The sequence below is a fragment of the Sinocyclocheilus grahami genome, unplaced genomic scaffold (genome assembly GCF_001515645.1).
Source record: "Sinocyclocheilus grahami isolate Dianchi unplaced genomic scaffold, SAMN03320097.WGS_v1.1 scaffold1142.1, whole genome shotgun sequence".
Classification (NCBI taxonomy): Eukaryota; Metazoa; Chordata; class Actinopteri; order Cypriniformes; family Cyprinidae; genus Sinocyclocheilus; species Sinocyclocheilus grahami.
The window spans coordinates 139,633-160,674 of NW_015506321.1; the positions used below are offsets into that span (position 1 = coordinate 139,633).

The 21,042-nt window shown below is 35.9% G+C and overlaps 1 protein-coding gene across 1 annotated transcript in view; it reads left to right on the forward strand.

Moving 5' to 3' along the window:
* LOC107567289 (piezo-type mechanosensitive ion channel component 2) overlaps nt 1-21,042 on the forward strand; it is a 156,073-nt gene that overhangs the window by 133,763 nt on the left and 1,268 nt on the right. The window contains 10 exon segments of the mRNA XM_071582345.1: nt 671-818; nt 1,558-1,772; nt 7,118-7,276; nt 10,805-10,952; nt 12,543-12,731; nt 15,962-16,054; nt 16,321-16,490; nt 18,529-18,645; nt 18,734-18,813; nt 19,086-19,305. Coding sequence (XP_071438446.1) covers nt 671-818; nt 1,558-1,772; nt 7,118-7,276; nt 10,805-10,952; nt 12,543-12,731; nt 15,962-16,054; nt 16,321-16,490; nt 18,529-18,645; nt 18,734-18,813; nt 19,086-19,305 — 1,539 coding nt within the window.

Consider the following 21,042-nt stretch of genomic DNA (forward strand, 5'->3'; position numbering starts at 1 on the left):
AATAAAAATATTTGGACTTTATATCTAAAAATTACCTCAACTTAGCACCAGCAAGCTTGTTAGCTAGACAGTTAGCATCAGCTAACAATATTTACTTATTTTCAGTATGGTTATGAATAAACATTCATATCTGTCTACTCGGCTAGTTAATCCAAACAATATAAAAATGTATACTGTTAATAAACAATATAAAAACAGACGTCACATAGGGCTAAATGCGTAGCATTTTAATAAAACTGTTAATGTTATGGCAGCGGGGAATAATTTTATTTAGTCTGTGTTATTTTAATGTTTTGGTTTTTTTTTTAAACCTAAAATAGAGACACAGATGTTGATGTGTCTGCATTCAATCATTTCAGTGGGCTTAAATAGATCACCCTTTACAGCAGATTTAGTGCACAAACAACTGACAGTTTTGACCTAAATATGATTTTCAGTTACAATAATTAATCCTAAAATTCGACATTAGTAAAACACAAACAGCAGTGAATGATTGTTTTCCTCTGGAAGGATTTTTAGCCTCTAGAATTGATTGTTAGTCAATGCCATATTATATGTCTATGTCAATATATTGTGTACTTACAAAAAAACAGCATTGCATAGAATGCTGGCATATTAAAGGAATACAATAATAATGCTTCTGATCATGTAAAACTTTTTTTCTTTTTAGTGCTCTACACATATACTTACCCATAAGGCAATTCTTCTATGACATCATCCACCCCGAGTACAGCCCTGTGTGCGATGTGTATGCGCTGATGTTCCTGGTAGATGTGGTGAACTTCATCATTATTATATTTGGATACTGGGCCTTTGGAGTAAGTGCTGCCTTACATACAATCCCTTTTTTCACACTTACATTTTATTTTAATTTAAGTAATTCCTTTTTAAAGAACAGGAGAAAAGTACTTTTCTATGGGGTCTTAATACCATCTATTTTCCTAAATATAGTGTATTCTGAATGAGAATATGAAATAACAAAACAGGATTATATCAATATGAATCTAAAACCTAGATTGAATCAAAGTTTCTTCCTCTTCAAATTCAGCCCTAGGTACCCATTCAGGGCCAGATTTGCAAAACACTGCTTTGTGCAAATAAGTGGTGAAAATGTGTATGTACAGTCACAATGAGAAATAAAGCCATTGCTGACAGTGCTGGTCAGCTAATGGCTAGGCAATGCACAGCATCACGGTAACTTAAAATAAATGTATTTAAACCACCTTCTGCTTTTTACTACATCTTGAAAGGATTTATACGCATATAATTTGTTTATTAATATGATAATCTCTATATTTGATGTCACTAAACATAAACCTACTCTCACCCCTTGCTTTTGAATGTGCAATAAGATCATATTTAATTCCACCCATCAGATTCTCTCTAGTAAACCACCACTTTTAGATTATGTAGTCAGTTCTCCTTAAGTTCTCCTCAATATTTGAGCATATTGAGTTTCATTGTTGAGATAAGACCAGCACAAGTTTTGACTTGCTCATTTGTTTTTTCTGTTTAATTTATGTGTCAATTAATAAGTGTATTGAATTATTGATACAGAAGCACAGCGCAGCTGCTGATATAACAGAGTCACTGTCAGAAGACCAGGTTCCTGAAGCTTTTCTCGTCATGCTCCTCATCCAGTTTAGTACCATGATTGTGGACCGAGCACTCTATCTTCGTAAAACTCTTCTTGGGAAGTGTGTTTTCCAGGTAGTGCTTGTGTTTGGGATCCACTTCTGGATGTTCTTCATACTGCCTGGTGTCACAGAGAGGTGAGGAATAAATGCAGATCTATACTGTAAAAAAAAATTATATGACCAATAATTTAAGACAACATTTGTTTTTACATTACTTTAACTCATCAAAATAAGTTAAGCAATTTTTTAAAATGATAAGTTGTACAAGGTTCAACTATTTTATAAGCCAGTTGAAATGGCTTAAACAGCTAAATTGATTTTTTTACAGTGATATATGAATCCCTGAAAGTGATCATCCAAGTTTGAATACAAATATTCACTCTGTTATTTCTACTCTTACACAATTTATGAAATAACAAATGGAAGTATAGTAGTGTAGTGATCAAAACAGATTAAGGCCCTTTTACACCAAATTTGATGCAAAAAAATGAAACCGGTGGCATATTGATAGGCACAGTGACTAAAAAATGACTTCCATCCATTTGAAAACATCAGATGCAGTTGGTGGGGTGGCTTCTTGTGACCGCAGCAGTGACCAGTGAGCTTCTAAAAAAAAAAAAACTGAAAAACCATTGTCCTATATGCACAACTCATCCTATATATATATATATATATATACAGTGGGTACGGAAAGTATTCAGACCCCCTTAAATTTTTCACTCTTTGTTAAATTGCAGCCATTTGCTAAAATCATTTAAGTTATTTTTTTTCCTCATTAATGTACACACACTGAAAAACCATTGTCCTATATGCACAACTCATCCTATATATATATATATATATATATATATATATATATATATTGTACATTTATTATATACAGTATATATATATAAAGACACACACATACGGTCACGGTCCAGGTGTGTGGAGGCAGGCAGGATGTCGAGGATTCAAAAGAAGGATATTTAATGTAGCAACAACAAGGCAGAGACAGACACACACTCGGGGGAACATTCACAATAACCGACCAACTAGAACACAAGAGGTGATTAACTAATAATTAGACAGGCTAAACCAACACAAGGGGAAGAAACCACAACAAACAGTCCACAGGGGTGTTACACATACAGCATATATTTCGAAAATATTTACAAGTATTTACGTGTATATATTTATATTCATATAAATTATATCATATATAAATATATTTAATATATAACCGTCACATATTTTTCTTAAATCTATACATGCATGTGTGTATTTATATATACATAATACATATACACAGTACACACATATATATTATGTAAACAAAAACTTTTATTTTGGAAGCGATTAATCGCGATTAATCATTTGACAGCACTAATATATATATATATATATATATATATATATATACTTTTTATAAAAAAATGCACACATTTGGTATGTTTAAAAACAATAAAAATATTTTGCCAATGGGAGTGAATGTGAATAATTCTTCTCTGAAAACTTTCTCTAAAAAGTATTTTATATCATATTAGCAAATGCATTTTGTTTTACAGATATTTAGATATATGCTAAAAGACAGATACTGAATGATTTTCAATGTAATGTGGTGGCACAAAGGGTATTTACATTCTAATGTAATGGGTATGAGCTAATATCTGTATCTGTAGCAATCTCAAAATTTTTTGTGTCTGTATTCGGGTAAAATCTGGGGATGGGCAGGGCTTAGACTGGAATTTTGTCAAATTACATTTAATGTCTCTTTTAAAAGCAATTTTGTTTCCTTTATAGTTCCCCTTCTAGGATGCGTCATCTAGCGGACACATTGGGGAATGCTGCCATCATGACCGGTGTCTGAAGCATGTGTGAAACAACGCCAATTCTATTGGTCCACGTGGCCCGTGATGTCATAGGCGGATGCCCGGAAGCATAAAAGGGCATCTGCTAAATACGTCTCCAACTTTTGTTGTCTTCAGGAGCTGTCTGTTTGAAGTACGTGTGAGAGACCAAGGCAAGTGAGCGGTGTAGAAAGTGTGTGCCTCCGTGCCCGAGGACACTTGAAGACGCACACGATCTATGCGTCATGTTTCTTGGTCGGGGGCTTGTGCATTCGGTGCTTGAGGGCTCTGAATGCACTCATTGTGAGTGTTTCCAATCAGAAAGCTCCGTTCACGTTTACCCCTCTTCTCGAGAGATGAATGACAAGCGCCTGCGTCTCACGGTTCAGGTCCCGTTGCTGCCAAGGCACGGCGAAGACTTGGATTGAGGGGTTCGTGGGTTTCAGACACTCTTTTTAGGAGTTTTCGATCCCGATCCTATCTGAGGATATCTATGTGCTAGCTGTTCCCCTTTCCAGGAGCCTAGCTATCTGAGGATAGCTCAGTGATTGCTCCCCTGCTTAGGGTTTTAAGTAGCGGTCTCCTTGAGCCCTTACCTAGACAGTGCTGTCTTCCCTCCTTGCGTTGTAAGTAGAGAGTCCACTCTCTGTGGTCTGGGTAGTCTCAGTCGGCCACCCTTTTGGTAGCCCCTTCCTAGGTACATAGCTATCTGAGGATATCTATGTGCTAGATCAGTGACTTCTCCCCTTCTTAGGTTCTTCCTTCTTGTAAGTAGATAGCCCACTCTCTGTGGTCTGGGCAGCTTTACAGGAATACCTTACATGGCTATCTGGGCTAGCTGTTTATTGTTCATTCTAAAATGGTCTACGAGCCCTCATGAGAGGCTTTATAGTTTAGCCTCTTCAGTGGTCTTGTGTATCCAGGCTAGTATTGCTCACATAGCATAGCTCTCTGAGGATAGTGGGGTGTCTTTTTCCTTTGCTCTGAGAAATCACACTCAGTCTTGGGTTTTTGATGACAGAGGAAACACACTTTATTTCAATAATGAGTATAAAGTGGAGAAGCTCTGCAGAGAACATCTCCAGAACTTCTTTGTTGGTTCCTTTTTATACATTTGGATTTGGAGGCGTGGGGTATATATTCCATACAGTTTTTCAATACATAGAATGGTTCCTTTGTGCATATCATTCTCCCTAGAGAAAAAAGCCCCTCCTCTCTAGTCTTGTTATGTTAAAGAAAGCCCCCACTTATGTTTTTTTCCAGATGTTTCTCATCTGAGGTCTGTACTTTCTGCCACGTAGGCATGTTTTTACACACAGGCATATGGGATTATAATGGAAGTATAACTGGATATATTAATGGCTAGATTCACCTTGATTATACTTGATTAATTCCTATTTGGATTAATAAAAATCTTCTACAATAGCTGTGTTCTTAACTTGGGTGGGATATTCCCCTTTATCTGAATTGGGTTCCCCCATTCTGCCAGGTAATGTGAACGGCCCGAGACATCAGTGGCTTGGAAAGGCTTGGTGTATGTCTGTCACTTCCTTGGTCACGGCCGTCATGATGTCACGGGCCACGTGGACCAATAGGATTGGCATTGTTTCACATGTGCTTCAGACACCGGTCATGCTGGCAACATTCCCCATAGTGTCCGCTTGAAGACGCAGCATCTCGTTCCCTCTCGGGGAACCATGGTTACATGCGTAACCCAAGACGTTTTCATTTAACAAATAAGTCTTGTATAAATCATTAAATTTGTAATTGTAATTATACAATTTCTTTAAATACATTTGAGTGAAAACAGTAAACTGACATACAGACATGGTAATGCAGCTATTTGATTTGTGATCATGCTGTGTTAATTTTATTCACAGAGTTGACCGTCATTACTGTATCATAGGGCTGGGTGGCATTGAAAAAAAACAGCACCGTAAAACTTTTATTCATATCAGTCAATACCAATAATTATCATGATTGGTGGGAGACTGGGATGGATGTAACACTGGTCAGTTGTTACACTTTCAATTTCTCCAATGAAACACACGCAGGTCAAAATTTACTGGTAATACTAAACTTGAACAGGTACACACAGCACCAATTTCAGTCATAGAGTTAAGACTCTCATATCTCATATATTTTCTAATGTAGAAAAAATTATGTTTTCTCAATGCACATGTATGCACCCCAAATTTTGAACTTGGGTGCAAAATCAGTTTTCCACATTCTTAAAATCACTCTCTTGGCAATTATCATGCCAAATAATATGGCTTGTCTTTCATGTATATTACACATCTCTAAATTACTAAACATCTCAAGAATAGCTAAAAGTGGACATGGTTCGAGATTATTTTCGAATGCTTTAGAAAAACAATCAAATATGTTTTCCCAATTTTCCTGTAATTTATGGCACAACTGTAGTGAGTACAGAATAGAGAAACCTCTGGGAAAATGCAGTGCAATTTCACCTTAGATATGCAAGGTTTTAAACTGAATTAAATTATGCCTTACATTAATTGAACAAGTATGTATGTTCTCAAGGCCTTCTTCCCAACTGTCTGAATCTATCTCTAGACATAATTCTATCTCCCAGGCCTACTTAACTGTGGCTTCATCTACAAATTCTTGTTTTAACAGAATACTATAGAAATATGACACTGCATCCTGATGCAAAGGATTAAACTTGTTAATTTCATTACATTAAAATGTAATGTTTTTTTTTTTTTACAAAATTAGAGATATTGAAGCCTTTTTTTAGTTGCTCAAAGTAGGCAAATGTCCCGTCTATATACAGATCTTTTATTCTTTGAATGCCAATCTTCTCCCATTGAGTAAAACCTGAATCAAACAAACCAGGAGAAAAGGCATGATTCTGACATATAGGACTATCTAGGTACATGCAGGGAGTCTTTAAATAGGCTTTAATATGTTTCCATATTTTCAGCGCATTATTTATAACAAAATGATTATCATATAAGGCCGGGTCAGTTCTAATAGGACTATATTCAGGAGATCAGCAAGAGACATTTTATTGCAAAATGCTTGCTCCATTCTAAGTCAGGATGGATCTCTATCTGCATCAGAAGGCTGCTTTTTCCAGCATGCGAAAACACTTCAGTTAGCTGCCCAATAGTAATATTTGAACTGCAACAGGCCAAACCCTTCCTCCTTTTTAGTTTTGCATAAATGTTTTTTAGATATTCTCACATTCTTATAATCCCACAAAAAAAGTTACAATTATTGCATCTAACTACTTAAAAAAACTTATAAGCATAAGAATAAAGCTTCTACTGTGTTGTTTATGCAAGTGGTTCTTAAGTGCTAATGCTGGGTTTAAGATGTTAACCCCTCCCTGTTCCCATTCTAAAGTCTCCTCTTCACACTTTGTAAATCCAATGGTTTAAATGGTTGGGACAGTTCTGTAAGCTAATGTCTCATTCCCAAGTCTCCACAGGTTACATACACATACAGGGACATTTTTAAGGTGTAACCCATCACTTAAGAATTGGGCTTGTAAATTGTAGTAGTTGTGTGCTATAACGGAATTACTAAGTGTGAACCCTACAATATGGCTTACCAATACCAATACAATATGGATTACCATTATGATTGCTGATATTAATTTGACTGTAATGTTTCTTATTTCAGGAGATTCAACAGGAATCGAGTTGCTCAACTGTGGTACTTTGTGAAGTGCATTTATTTTGGTCTCTCAGCATACCAGATCAAATGTGGCTACCCAAAACGTGTTCTTGGAAATTTTCTTACCAAGAACCACAACTACTTCAACCTCTTCCTCTTTCAGGGGTAAGTAAATTACTCGCTCCACAATGACCGATTTGGTCATTAATTCTGTACATTCAACAGAATGTAACGTTGTCTCTTAGCATGCCACAAAGACTCTAATGGTCTAGCTTAAATAAAGGTATAGGGTACAATGGGGCTAAAGGCCCACCTTAAGAAAAAATTTGCCATTCACTGTGCCTAAAATGTATAATTGCAGAAAAAATATATACGTTGTATTGAACATTAATGGAGCAACAGATTTTGTGTGAAATTAAATCATTCAAGTTGTTTATTTGGTTTAAAAATCGTATAAATGTATGAGGTGGCAAGGGGGGCCTTTTACCCCACACATGGGGTAAAAGGCACACGGTATTGATACAAATACTTAAATATGAAATATTTATATAAAATAATGTTTTTTTAAAAATGTCTAAGTTAATACTTGTTCAAAACAATCACTTTTTTGTACTATTTTCTGCTTGTGTTGAAAAATAAAAGAATTTAAAAAAAATTCAATAAATATACTGTCATTAAAATATGTTAATATAAAAAATATATATTTTAAAATACAGAAACAAAATTGTTTTAATAAGTAAAGATTCTGAAAGTATTGAAGGAGATCCAATAATAATTGAATACAACAAATTATATTTTATTATATGATATGATTAATATCATGTTTTTAAATATGGTTTCATTCTAAACATGGTGATTATCTCTAATATGGACACCCAACATAATATATGATATTTACCATCTGAATCTAATTATGTCATGTCAACAAATGGAAAAGTCAGCCATCTATTAATTATCATGTTAATTACTGCGCCTTTAGCCCCAACAGCAGGGGCACTTTTTACCCCAAATACCATACATATTCTTTAGTTATTTAAAAACTTGTTTTAATTATCTTAAACAAAACTGAAAATCATAAAGAAGACCTTTGTCAAAATATATGCATTAATTTTAGAGATTCTCATTGGCTACTTGAATCTACAACATTTAAAAAAACATCAAATATTAGATCAAGTAAGCACAGAATCAGCTTTGCGCTGCTGCGCGCGATCGCGTAAAGGATCAGACAAATAAACATGTGCATCTTGAAAAGCGGATGTTTTGGAAAGTGCTACGCCACGTTTTTTTGTGCTATCTAGTGGTTTGTACCCTACCTTTCTAGGCATACTCCCTGAACTACACCTTAGGAGGTTGCAACCTGCTACACTAACTGGCAGTATGTCTTCACTGGCCTTTGAAAGGGTAATTTATATTATCATAATATATTTTCCGTAGTGTCTTCATTTACTCCGCAGCCGCATCACATTATTGGTGTAAAATACAAATTTCTGTTATTGGATGACCTAAAAAATGTTTTTTTTTAAAATTGCAACACGCTAAACATATAATCAACAGCTACTATCGCAGAGAAAGAGGAGAGGCCCCAGCAGCTGAATTTTGGGGCTAAGGGGGTAGCTCTGTCAAGTTTGTCTCTACGAAGTTGGACCAACAAGATCAAAAAGCTTGTTGGTCCAATTTTTTTTTAGAATTGCAGCTTCTGACACTAAACAAGCCAAAGGCGACAGTGGCAAGGAACCAAAACTCCATCGGTGACGTAAATAGAGAAAAAAACCTTGGGAGAAACCAGGCTCAGTCGGGGGGCCAGTTCTCCTCTGGCCAGACATCTTTAATTCCCTTTAAATAGACTCCTAAGCCTTTACTGCCTAATGATTTGCCAGTTGATGTACATTTGGATAATACAATTAAAAAGTTAGCAAACATCAGTATAATGGCAATTTTATTCTTTGCATGAAAACACTTTAATTAGCCGGTAACACTTTATATAATGTTTGTTAAGGATTTATTAATGAAAGTTATTATAATGCGTAACAGATCATTAGTTAATATTTATTCAAATAACTAGAAACATGAGATAATGTGCTTGTTAATGTTTACTAATAAACTTATTAAACATTATCTAATGTTTAACAGATCATTATTTAATGTAAATTAAAATGCTTACAAACATCATTAAACTTTCAATTCATATGATCATGCACTTTTTTAAATTCTTCAAATGATTTTAACAGATGTTATACAATGATTAAAAGCTTATTTGTTAATGCACAACACTTTTGCTGCTATCGAGGTATGATACGGGTAAGGTTATGGCATACCTGTCAACATTTGGGTACCAAAATACGGGAAAGGGGGGTGTTGGTATGGGGGGTGGTGGAGTCAAAAGTAACAATTTATATATTATTTTATTTTATATAAATTTTAACAATTATTATCAAACAATTATATTCATTTAGTAACATAAATATATCTTAGTGTAGGCTATATCTTTAGAGTTTTATAATTCATTTATAATTTATAATTCACCAGTTCACATTTACAACTGCATGTTTTCTGCGTAAAAATAAGGGTAGTTTTTGGCTTTGGTCTAAACAAACAGCAGAAGGGCTTATTGAAAAATGCAAATATCATTCTCTGCCAGCAGGTGACGCTTTTCGCCAGGAATATAGTCGTTTCCCCTGTTACCGCAGTAAACAAAGCAGTGCAGCACCTGACTTTGAAAATTGCAGCGATCATATAATCAATTAAATAGCCTTTTGAAGTGTAAGTTATATCTCATTATACATGAAAATATACATGTAAGTATATAATGATAATATGTAAATATATATACTTTTTTTAATAGAAAGATTAAAAATATGGGAGAAATATGGGAAAACATTTAAACGAGATGATAGCGGGATAGAATGGTAAAATACGGGAGAATCCCGGGAAAAACGGAAGGGTTGACAGGTATGGGTTATGGGTAGGTTTAAGGATTGGTTAAGGGGTCAGAAGTGTACAGGGGTCAATTTGATTACTATAAGGGAACACGATTCAATCTGTTTATATTACATTGTTTTGATAAACAAGTATTCTTGGAAAATGTATTTGTTTTCTCCTGTTGATGTATGATTCAAAGAATACCCTGTTTAATGATATACAGTAGTATACTAATATAAGAATTTAAAAATGCCATACAGTCTGCTATATGAAAAGAAAAAAAGACAGCATTACATTTTACTAATGGTTACACACATCAAAATTTCCCAGACCATTACTACATGTGCTAATTATGAATTATGATACACTACGATTGCTAGCTGACTCACTGTCAAAATTGGTCATTTATTTGATAAATCCAATTTTCTTTTTCTCTTTTTATTTAATTAATTTATTTATTTATTTTTTTGCTAATTGTGAATAACTACATATTCATTAGTTGGTCAAAAAGTATGGGAATCCCAAAAATTATAATGTGTGGATAATTGTAGCATCTTGGCAGCATAATGCATTGCTGATTTGCTTGTGTAGTTGTCATCTTAGACCAGTATTTGTGTGTCTGTCTTATTAACCCAGACTTGTCACAGCACTTACACATTGTTGCTCTTTTGTTGGTTTGATTGCTTCTATTGTCATCATTTGTTAGTGGCGTTGGATAAAAGTGTCTGCTAAATGATTAAATGTAAAGGTCAATGTAATGGGCTTTTTTGACAGGTTCAGGTTAGTTCCGTTCCTGACTGAGTTAAGGGCAGTGATGGACTGGGTGTGGACAGACACAACTCTTAGCCTGTCCAGCTGGATCTGTGTGGAGGACATCTATGCCAACATCTTTATTCTCAAATGCTGGAGAGAAGCAGAAAAGGTGAAAATTTGCCATCCAAATTAATTTTATCTTTCCAAACTGATACATACCAGTGACTTCATACCTTTTTATGAAGTCATGCTCTAGTACTCTCTGCAGTACTTCCAACACTACATATCTTAGATGTCTCACACATTTACCTTCGTTGAATTCAATAAAGAAGTCAACCTGTGATTTTTAGTTCTTCTATTAGTCACACATCTTCTCGTCATATAAATTCACAGGTCAGAGTTCACCAAATGTGTATTTATTAGGAAACAAATTACCACTGTGTGTGATACATACATGTTTTTACATTGTACTTATATTTTAAAAAAATGCCTGCATGTAATTACATCTGTAATTAATTTCTGTAATTACATTTATAATTATACTGCTGACCCATCCCTTACACCTTAATCCACCCTTAAACCTACCCATATCATCGAACCTGTCCCTAACCTTACCCGTATCCCACCTCAATAGCAGCAGAAGTGTTTGTAATACAATATGAACACAATAAGTACACTGTGAGCTATTTTTTTATGCAAGTACATTGTAGTTAAGGCCACTTAATATAAAGTGGGACCGAAATGTACATTAGTGAAATAAAGGAAAAACAAACAGTATTGCTGATTTGCAATCGTGCTAGTATTTGGGAAAAGAACAGCTCCTTTGCTTGTGTGATATTGTGAGGTAACTTCATAATATGTTATAAATAAAAGACAAAACAATGTTCATGTATCTTGAATTTTGGGGGCATATAACTGCATACATCACATAGTAAGCATAAAGAATGAACTTACATAAACATAAACTTACATAAACTTAATTTATATTGACCCATTTTCTTATCCTTCTCTCTTTCTCACGTGCACGAGTATGTAATACACTGTCTTAAATGCCGCAAAATGTCACATGAACAAGCAAATCCACCAAGAAAGAATTAAAATTAAGAATCAGAAAATGATATAATGCTAATACGATTTTTTTTTAATTCAGTAAAGTATTTAGATATGTCATCAAATTTTCAACTAAAATTTAAGACCTCTCATAAGTAAAAATAAGACCTTTTAAGACTTTTCATGACCTTAAATAAAAAAAAAATCATGTAATACTTTAATACTCATGTAATAAAAACTTTTTAATGATCCGCAGGTACACACCTAGCTCAGGTCATGCGGATGTGGTGTTGTTTTAGAAGGGCTGCCACTGCAGTTCTGATTAGTGGTACTATTGCTCATTCTATAGCTCCTGATGCCTTCTGTAAATGTGTTTAAACTGAGAAAGTTCTGGTGCTTATGTGTCATTTTATAGCCAACAGCTGGAAATCACAGGGTGCAGTAATACTTTTGTATCGTTTAGGGGGTGGGGGTATTTTTTAATATATAATCTTTTTAAAGTATTTGTTTATTATAATAGGAAATACTCTACATATCATCTAAGAAATAATTTAATTGAGGGGGTAATATAATTTCCAATCGTTTGACATTTAAATTATATTTCACATTGGTGTACTCACTTTTGTTATATTTTATTAAAATATCCCTTTCCTTATATGTTTGTGATATTTTACATACTATAAAATAATAGAATGTTTTCTTGCCACAGAAATACCCCCACCGACGTGGACAGAGGAAGAAGAAGATGGTGAAATACACAATGGGCGGCTTCATTATTTTTGCTCTCATCTGCATCGTCTGGTTCCCTCTTCTCTTTATGTCTTTGGTTAAATCTGTAGCAGGAGTAACCAATCAACCTCTAGATGTGTCCATCCAGTTGAGCATACTTGGATATGAGGTGTGTGATTCAACACTAAAGAGTAACATTGTAATCTGTATTATAAGTCAAGTCATCTTTATGTAACACATTTTAATTACAAAAATGGGATAGTGTATTATGTGCATGTCAGGTTAACGAAATGGGTCTTTAATCTAGATTTAAACTGACAGAGTGTGTCTGCCTCCAGAACAAAGCTAGGTAGATTATTCCAGAGTTTGGCGCTAAATAGGAAAAGGATCTGCAGAACGGGGCTAATATGGTCACACTTCCTGGTTCTAGCTGCTGAGTTCTTCCAGTAAAGTCCACCCAATAAAGCATTACAATAATCTAACCTTGAGGTCATGAACATGAATTAACGTTTCTGCATTTGACATTGAGAGCAGAGGTCATAGTTTAGAGATATTTTTAAGATGGAAAAATGCAGTTTTACAAATGATAGAAACATGGCTTTCAAAAGAAAAAAATTGCTATTCCACAGGTGTGCTATTTGATTAGTTAAGATCCTAACTGATGACACCTAAATTATATATACAAACTAGATATAAGTTTGAAATATGTCTATATATTAAAGGGGTGGTTCACTGATTTTTTTAGGCTTGATTGTGTTTATGGGGTGCAGTCTAACATGTGTTAATGCTTTGTTTAAAAAAATATATATTTTTCACATAATTTACCTTTATTCTACACCGCTCTGTCCCTTCTCTGAGAAACTGGCTGATCTTTTCCTGTTTTTATGAAGCCCCGCCCTCAGAAATAGGCAATGGGCTCTGATTGGTTAGCTAGCCCAGTGTGTTGTGATTGGCTAAACCACCTCTAAACGTCCCGCCCCTCTCCTCAGCGGCATGTGCGCGGCCCATCACGAATTCAAGTGCGGCCTGCTGAACACAATTTTTTTAATTACTTTCAGTTTTACAATTCATTTTAGTTTTTACATTAAAAAATGTACTAAACAAATATAAGCTATAATGTTTTTGTTATGTAAAATAATTTTTTCATATATTATTTTCAGACATGAGCAGACCTGTAGCCTACTCACGTAATTAACGTTACGCATTTAACGAACACTTACAAGTGCGCACTTTGGCAGAATTCAATTCAAATAGTCATCAGCAGCCATTAGTTCAGTAAAATTGAGCATCAGAATGGACACATTTGTTATTAAGGGAGAAAAACGAAATGTGGAAAATGCCAGCGAAGGAACACATACAAACAAGAGTAGTCGCAGCAGTGAAGGTAGGAGAGTGCTGTACTTTCGGCATCAACTTTTGGTTTGCCCCGCCACTCACTTGAAGATGTTCAGGCTAGAGCCCTGCACGGGCCTCAAATATAGCCCCTAGTTTGGCCCTGGCCCTGGCCCTGGCCCGTGACGTTCAGGCCCTAGCCCAGTCCTTGTCTTTATTAAAATAGTTCAGTTTTGCATGTAATGGCAAAGTGATTATATTTCGTTTCGAAATATATCTGATCACAATTCATGATAGTCATGAAATGCAGTTTCAGATTTGTATATTATCAGGGGTGCACATAAGTGGTCTGCAGGTCCGCATGCGCGACCAAAATAAAAAATTTGTGTACTGACATGGTTGACAGCTGTTAATGTACAATTACCATTTTAGATCGACAAACTGTACTGTATAAGATTTCTGTGCAAAAGCATAAATCTAGGCTACCCATAGCCATTTTCAAAGCACAATGCAAAACTGACATTTCATTCACTGATGCTCTTTAATCGGTGCGCTAAACCCAGAAGCACATATACTTGCTTGCCGCCAAAAGAAAAGAAAAGCCTGCTGATTTTAAGGTTGAAAATTATGAAAATTCATATATAAAAAAAGAAGTAAATATTAGCATTTTATTTTTAAGTTTACTATAAAATAATTGTATTTGTATTTAATACTCCCTTTTTATTTAAAAATAGAATTATCACACTTTATTATTTCGTTTATTATTTTATTTTGAAAAACGAACTAAATAAAGTGCAATAGTATTATCACTAAGTCACTATTATTAATTTATTTTGTAATACTATGTGCAGTGTGAGGACCAAACCAAATCTCCAGGTTCTCTTATGAGAACCAGGCTGAAAAACGTATGTGCGCCCCTGTATATTATGTTTCTCAAGGTTAGTTACTAAGGTTTGAAAAGTTTTTTTGCACCAAAAAGGTCTTTCTTTATCTAACAAAGTTTTACTCTTGTGATTGATGGACATATTGTACATGAGTTTTTTAGAACTCCACAGTGTTACCAACTATTCTTAAGTAGCTAAGACGCTAAATGTCCCTAGATAATGCCAATAATTAATATATTCATGATGTCTGCCTAATATCAGCCCTTTTCACATGTTTGCTTCTCTTCTACTCTTTGTGTGCACACACTGTATTTCAATGTTCCAAATATGTCCAAATAAAGCTGTTCTAATTTATATATTTTTCTGTTTCTGTTGTCAGCCCAGACAGCAGACAGTTTCGGCCCAGAGCCGGCCCACATCTAGCCCGCATGGATTTCACATGGGCCAGATGTGGGCCGGATCTGGGCCAACACTATGTTGCTGTCTGGGAGACAATGGAACAAATATGAAACAGTGACTGCAACAGCAGTGCTGGCAAGTCTTGAAAAGTAGCTAAAGTTAAAGTCACTAGATTTGTCACTAGTACTTTTTGGAAAAAAAGTCGCTAAGAGGTTTGAAAAGTCACTAAGTTGGCAACACTGGAACACACCTCCTTAAATACATATGACGATGACTACATCAATTAAATCATATCATTACTTTATTACAGTGTCTAAGAGCACACATGAACAAAAAAATGTATATGAATAAATAAAAATCACCTAAACTGATACATTATGGCACAAATGTTTGGCACATATGTCTACTTCAGAGGTGTCAAAACTATTTCTGGAGGGCCACAATACAGTTGAGTTCCAACCCTAATTGACACACCTGAACCAGCTAATCAAGGTCTTTAGACTCACTAGGAACATCCAGTCAAGTGTGTTGGAGCAAAACTCTGCAGGATACTGGCCCTGCAGGAGCCACAGGTCTAGTAAAGTGGTTCCCAAACCCGATACCCCCAACAGTACACATTTTGGATGTCTCTCTCACCTACTAATGAGCTGATGAGTTGAATCAGGTGTGTTTTATCAGGGAGACATACAAAATGTGCAGAGGACCAGGACTGGGAACCACTGGTCTAGTATAAGTATAAGTATAAGTATAATTAATCATGTTTTCTTTTTACATGTGTTTACAGCCATTGTTTACCATGAGTGCTCAGGAACACAATCTGATCCCATACTCTCAATCAGCCTTCCAGAAGATGAGCAGTCACTTCGCCACTTACCCGGTACACATAAAATTTGTCCCAAAACATGAGCAATGGCAATTTATAGTTCCCTTTCACGTCATTCAACACATTTTAGTATGCACAGGCTAAAATGCAATTTCACCTTTAGATTGCTGTTTTTGTCACTGAAACTTATATTAATCTTAATTTTTCATGATTGTTATAAATTGTAATACAATAACACATTGAACCTTGAGTTTAAACAGATAGACTGTCATCCTTCTGTTGTCAGTCTGATCAAACTGTCCTCCATGTGCCTCAATTAGTCGGCGATGCAGTTTATTGTGAACTACATGGCAGAGGACATATTGATGGCAAAGATCAAAAGTGACGCTAGTCGACTGTGGAACGTCAGTCCTGCCAGCCGAGATGCCATGATCTATGAAATCAGCAACTCGACACACTTCTACATCACACTGCGCTGGACTTTACTACGGTATATTCTCACAATCACAACAACTGCACAAATTATAAAGACCAAAGGCTTCATGGTGTCTTTGCATGGAAGTAAATGAATGACTAAAATTTTGAAGTAAAAAAACAAATTGCAATTTTATTCAATTTATGCAATTCAGCACGAATTGCAATAATTGAAAGAAAAAAGAAAAAAAAACTAAACAAAACAAAAAATGTTGCATTAACAGTGCTTGCATATTTTAATGCATTTTTGGGGGCTGAAATTCCCTGTGTACATGTAAGCACTTTACCGCACCACAAAAGAGATTATAACATTATTCCCCCCACACTGATATACAGAACATATATTGCATCTGAGGAAAACATACATTGCTCTCATGTGCTAGGGTGAAATCATTATGTACATTAAATTATATTATAATTGTCCCAAAACGTTGTTAATGGAAAAATATGTGAATGACATTCTTGCTGTGGCATGGCAGGATTTTGAACAGCCTCTTGTTGTAGACGCCGAGTGGCACTGCCTGTGTGTGTACACTCGTAAAAAACAATGTGTTCAAATTTTAAAGATGTGGCGCGGCGCTGCACTTCTCGCCTGGTGTGTGAGCCCCATTACATGAAAAACAAATAGATTTTTTTTTACTCATTTTGACTCACCAAAAAGAATGTCTAGGTTACGACTGTAACCATGGTTCCCTGAAAAGGAAAATTGGTTGATGCTATGGGGAATGCCATCATCATGATCGTTGTCTGAGCATGTGTAGCAAACATGTCAATTAATTTAGTGACAACAGTCCATAATGTCCGTGGAGTGCCCGTGAGTATAAAAAGGCACCTGGAAAACCCTTTTGTGCATGTGAGGCAAACTCGATGCATGACAACGAAACGGGAACCATGCTTACAGTCATAACCTAGATGTTCCCTTTCAAAGTTTCAAACTTTGATGCGGCATCTGGAGTTGACCCTATGGGGAACCAATGCCCACTCCACCATGCTAAGGGAGTGCCTGCCTCACTAGAATAATTAGCACCATAGTGGGCATAGAATAACTCTACACATGGTGTCAAGTCATGTCAACCCTCAGGGCACAATATGCATTATAAGCCCAATTCAGACGGTATTAGTTTTACAAGGGTAGATGAATTAATGTAATTTTACCACAGGACATCTGTAATATCAATGGCCAATTCCCACGGGATAAGAAATATCAGTAAAACTACCAGAAGTGGGAGGGGAAACTGGGCTGTTTTTCATGTATATAAAACAGTTAGGTTGCCAACCCTGGAACCACATACAGAACTACCACATTTTGCTATAAGTTTGATTGCATCATATAATAATTGCTGTTAATAGTGTTCATTGTCTGTTTGATTATGTCTTTAATTGATTTTTCCATACATTTCTGCCATATGTACATTAACTGACAGTCACCACTGATAAGCTACCACTAAATATTGTAGAAACTTAATTTTCTGTAAAGTTGCTTTGCAACTATTTGTATCGTGAAAAGCGCTGTACAAATAAACTTGAATTGAATTGAATTAGGTTCAGTCGAGCGATTTATTAATTAAATTAATTCAATTCTGATTTGATTCTTTTGGTAATAGGCACTTACTAACACACGTTCCATGCCTTTAACAAGTACTTTTGACCTCCTTTTTGATCTGAATGGTTTGTGTCGTCGTATGCGTAAAACACCACCTAGAACGCAACTGAAGGCTTCTTCGAGTGTCTCCATACTTGAAAAACTGCAGAAAAATACATTTAAACAGGAAATTACTGAATATTTACATACATATATACAACTGGTCTATTTGCACTGGATTAGCATTACCTCAGGTAATTATACTGGACCTTTTTACAGAAGGTAAAAGTTGCCATACTCTTTCCTGACATGTGAAGATATTTGAAGATACTCTGGCAACAAAGTGTACTATGATGGGGGGCAATGCTTTATGTTCTCACTCGTGCCTTCTGTCTCATCTCATAATGATAAAAATGTTTAACATTTTATGGTACATGTGATGTGTCATTGTGTTTTTTGCATGTTTGAGCAGAAATGCATCTCTGGTGATGAATGCAGAGGCGGCTGGTGAACACACAGTGAAGTATGAAGATAGTGGACTGAGAGAGGAACTGGTGTCTATGCTCCGAGGGACACGCAGCCGTCCAGTGTAAGTATTTCTTAAACATTTAAGTATGGATGCTTTCAACATCTGTTTTTGCTACTTCTCATTCCATCTGTTCTCTGATGATTGTCAGGTTAATGGAAAATCTGCTGCCAAAATATATCAGAGGAACTTCCAGGCCTAATGCTAAAGTGGCACATCGACTTCAAGTGGGTGAGTTATTAAACCTTTCTTTCTTTGCTCAGTACACGCTAGTTCTGAATTCCTACTCTGTTCTTGGCTCTTCAAGACAGTTTTTGAAAATCTGCATTTTAGCACCTCTCGTTATAGCCTGCTTAGGATGAATCACTTATGTTGTAATCCTCGTTTGTAAGCTGCTTTGGATAAAAGCTTCTTCTAAGTGATTACATGTAAATGAATGGCATTAGAGCAACAGATCTGCAGATCAAACGATGTTTTCTTGACTTTAATGGAATCATTCACAGAACATCCCAAAAGCCTGGATGATCTTCATCTACAGTTCTTCCGTCCTCTGTCCATCAAACTGCAGCGGGGAAACGGGAGCTCTGCAGAGATGGGGCCGCAGTGGTGGGTGGTGGAAGAGTGTTTTCCTGGCCCTCCAGTCAGCAGATGCCAGAGTATTGAGATGGTGGTGTTCAATGATAAAGTCAGCCCATCCAGCGTGGGCTTCCTGGCTGGATATGGGTGAGTTTCAGTCATTTTTATCATTTCTGAAACATGTCTGGTAAGTAAATATTAAAGGTGTAACGGACCCGATGAGACGAGAGGCATGCGGATCCATATGCAAGCTTTTATTTACAGGCATGGTCAACACAGGCAAGAGTCGGACACCAGCAAACAGATATGTTGAGGGCCAGATAAAAGAGTAATCCAAAACAAGTAATAATCCAATCGAGGTGCAAACACAGTCCGAAACAGCAAGGCAAAGGGTAAATCCAAGACAGGCTATAAACTTCAGGGCAGGCAGAGATCAGACAGGACGAGATAACAGGCTAGGATCAAGACACGGGAAAACAGACTATGAACAAGTCTAGACTCAGGAACTTGGAATGGCTCCGTAAAGTAGCTATCCCTAGGTGAGCGATAAATGCTAAGCAATACTTGGCGCCTTGAGCAGGATATGAGTGGGTGTTATATAGTGTGTGTAATAGCTTTCAGTTGAGCGAGTGATTGATTGCACACAGCTGTAACAAGTGCAATGGATGATGGGAAATGCAGTCCAGGGTAATGTGTAACAGTCTGTGTGGTGTGAGTCAGTATAATGGGAGAGCGACCTCTGGTGGCAATCGGACGGAAGGCCACAGACCAGATTCATGACAAAAGGAATAGTTCACCCAATAAAGAGTCGTCAGCTGTCGTTAAAAACCTGTATGACTTTTATACTTCCATGAAACACAAAAGATCTTTTTTATATAATGAAAAATATCAAGTGTCATAACACATACAACCCCATATTTATTCTGGAGTCATACAATAGCTTTTTATGAGGAACAGAACAGAATTTGAGTCTCTTTACCCAAACTAGGTTAGGGCTGAATACAAGTGTAGATAGGATTCAAAATGTTTTGTGATCTGATGATTCGAATTACATTCAAATACTTCATAAAAGTAATCCATTTGAATCAAACACACATACATTTGAGTTTTTTATTTTATTTTATGTGCTCTGTGTATGTGTGTTAATCAATGTTTATTTGTGAATTAAATTTGGTCCCACTTTATATTGTATCCCTAATACCTGTGTACTTAGTAACTAGATGTGTACATAGTATGTAACCACAGTGTAAGTACACATTGGTACATAGTATCTACAGCTCTAATGTTTGTGTAACTACACGTATGTAACAACCCACTGAATGATATTTGTAAGTACAAATGTGTAACAGGACATTGGTAACAAAACTTTTTGGTAATGAAAGTACAAATGTGTAACAGGACTAACAGCACTTTTTGGTAAAGAAAGTGTTACACTTTATATTAGATTTATCGTGTAATTACTCTGATGTTACACAGCAGCGGCCAGTAAGTTTGGCTTTACATATAAATTGTGGTTGGTGTCCAGAATGTTACACCTTATATTAAGTGGAAACTGGATCCCATTTCCACCCCTAAACCTACCCATCTCCACCCCCTGGATCAAATGGTTCCAGTTACTCTTATGCATGTTGTTACAAAGGGTAGTTATATAATTCCTGTTACACGAGTACTTAGTGAAGTGAAAAAAAAGTGTTGTTACCAATGTCCTGTTTCATGTACAATTTGTACTTACACAAACCATCCTGAGGGTTGTTACATGTGTGTAGTTACAGAAATATTACAGCTGTAGATACTATGTACCAATGTGTACTTACACTGTGGTTACATACTACGTACACATGTAGTTACTATGTAAGTACACAGGTATTAGGGACACAATATAAA